Source organism: Gracilinanus agilis, chromosome 6 (genome assembly GCF_016433145.1).
Source record: "Gracilinanus agilis isolate LMUSP501 chromosome 6, AgileGrace, whole genome shotgun sequence".
Lineage (NCBI taxonomy): Eukaryota > Metazoa > Chordata > Mammalia > Didelphimorphia > Didelphidae > Gracilinanus > Gracilinanus agilis.
The window spans coordinates 291,403,455-291,404,532 of NC_058135.1; the positions used below are offsets into that span (position 1 = coordinate 291,403,455).

Genomic DNA, 1,078 nt, shown 5'->3' on the forward strand with positions numbered 1-1,078 from the left:
GGGGGACAGGAAGCCACCCCTTCTGATGAGCCCCACTGGGCTGCCTGGCTGAGACTGCCTGCTTTCGGGAGCCACTGGGGCATAGCACTGGGGCATGGCAGTCCGAACCTGGAGTCCTGGGGCTCTGGTTTAATCCTGTCCTCTGGAAGAGTCTTCCCAGCCCCTCCCCTCCCCAAGGCCCCTCCAGCATGGGGTTGATTGAAGAAACAGCAGTGGGGTCCCCTGTCCATTCCAGAGGCCCCGGGAAAGCAGCGGGGATGCACTGGGCGGGACTTCAGAAGGGCTTCCTTTAGATGGGGTACAGGTACCAGAGGCTGCGGAGAGGAAGGAGTAGAGATGGGCCCAGGCCCGAGGGGGAGCTGCCCCGGCGGGGCTAGTGCTGGTCTTTCTGACCCTGCTGTCAGCTCTCGTGCAGGGGAGGCTCCCGCCTATTTGGGGAGGATGTCACTGCCCACAGCCAGAACTCTTTTCTGCCTGGACCCTGATTCCCAGGAGCTTCACCCCCCAATCTGCTCTCACCTGCACTGGTACTGGGCATCTTCAGGGTGGGCCCAAAGCACCTTGAGCACCTCCTGGGGAGGCTCCAGGCCCAGAAGCTCTGCTCGTTCCCATCTTTGGAGTCGAGTGATACCTGCCAAGGAGAGAGGGTGCAGGCTGGGGCTTCGGTCTAAGGAGAAAAGGGGCCCTTGTGGTGGGCAGGGAAAGGAGGAGGTCACTGCTTCACGCGGGTACAGGTGGAGAATCAGGGAAAGGTCAGACAGGGCTCCTGGAAGCTCTTACCTGTACAGGGCCCAAAATGCGAGTCCAGGTCAAATTGCCTCAGTATCTCTAAGTGGCTTTTGTCCTTCTGGGCTTCACGGGCCTCCTCCCCTGGCTCCTCCTCTGACAAGAGAGGCCATTCTTCAGGCCCACTAGCCCCCCTGTTACCATCCCCCTTCCCTTCCTTCTCCGCCCCTCTGTCCCCCTGTTGGGCATCCCACTGCCCCTCCCCTTGGTCCATCCCTTTCCTTTCTCTTCCCCAGCTGCCCTCGGCTCCCCTGGATCCCCCTCCTCCGTTCCCCCTGCCCCGGGCGCCCCG

The 1,078-nt window shown here is 62.2% G+C and overlaps 1 protein-coding gene across 1 annotated transcript; it reads right to left on the reverse strand.

Moving 5' to 3' along the window:
- Positions 1 to 224: 224 nt before the first annotated feature.
- Positions 225 to 1,000, reverse strand: LOC123252804 (DNA polymerase delta subunit 4-like). Its single transcript, XM_044682046.1, has 3 exons — positions 781 to 1,000; positions 520 to 631; positions 225 to 314 (listed from the first exon to the last, which is right to left on the reverse strand). Exons 1-3 carry the CDS (start codon positions 998 to 1,000, stop codon positions 290 to 292), a joined length of 357 nt encoding a protein of 118 aa, XP_044537981.1. The 3' UTR covers positions 225 to 289.
- Between the last annotated feature and the right edge of the window lie 78 nt (positions 1,001 to 1,078).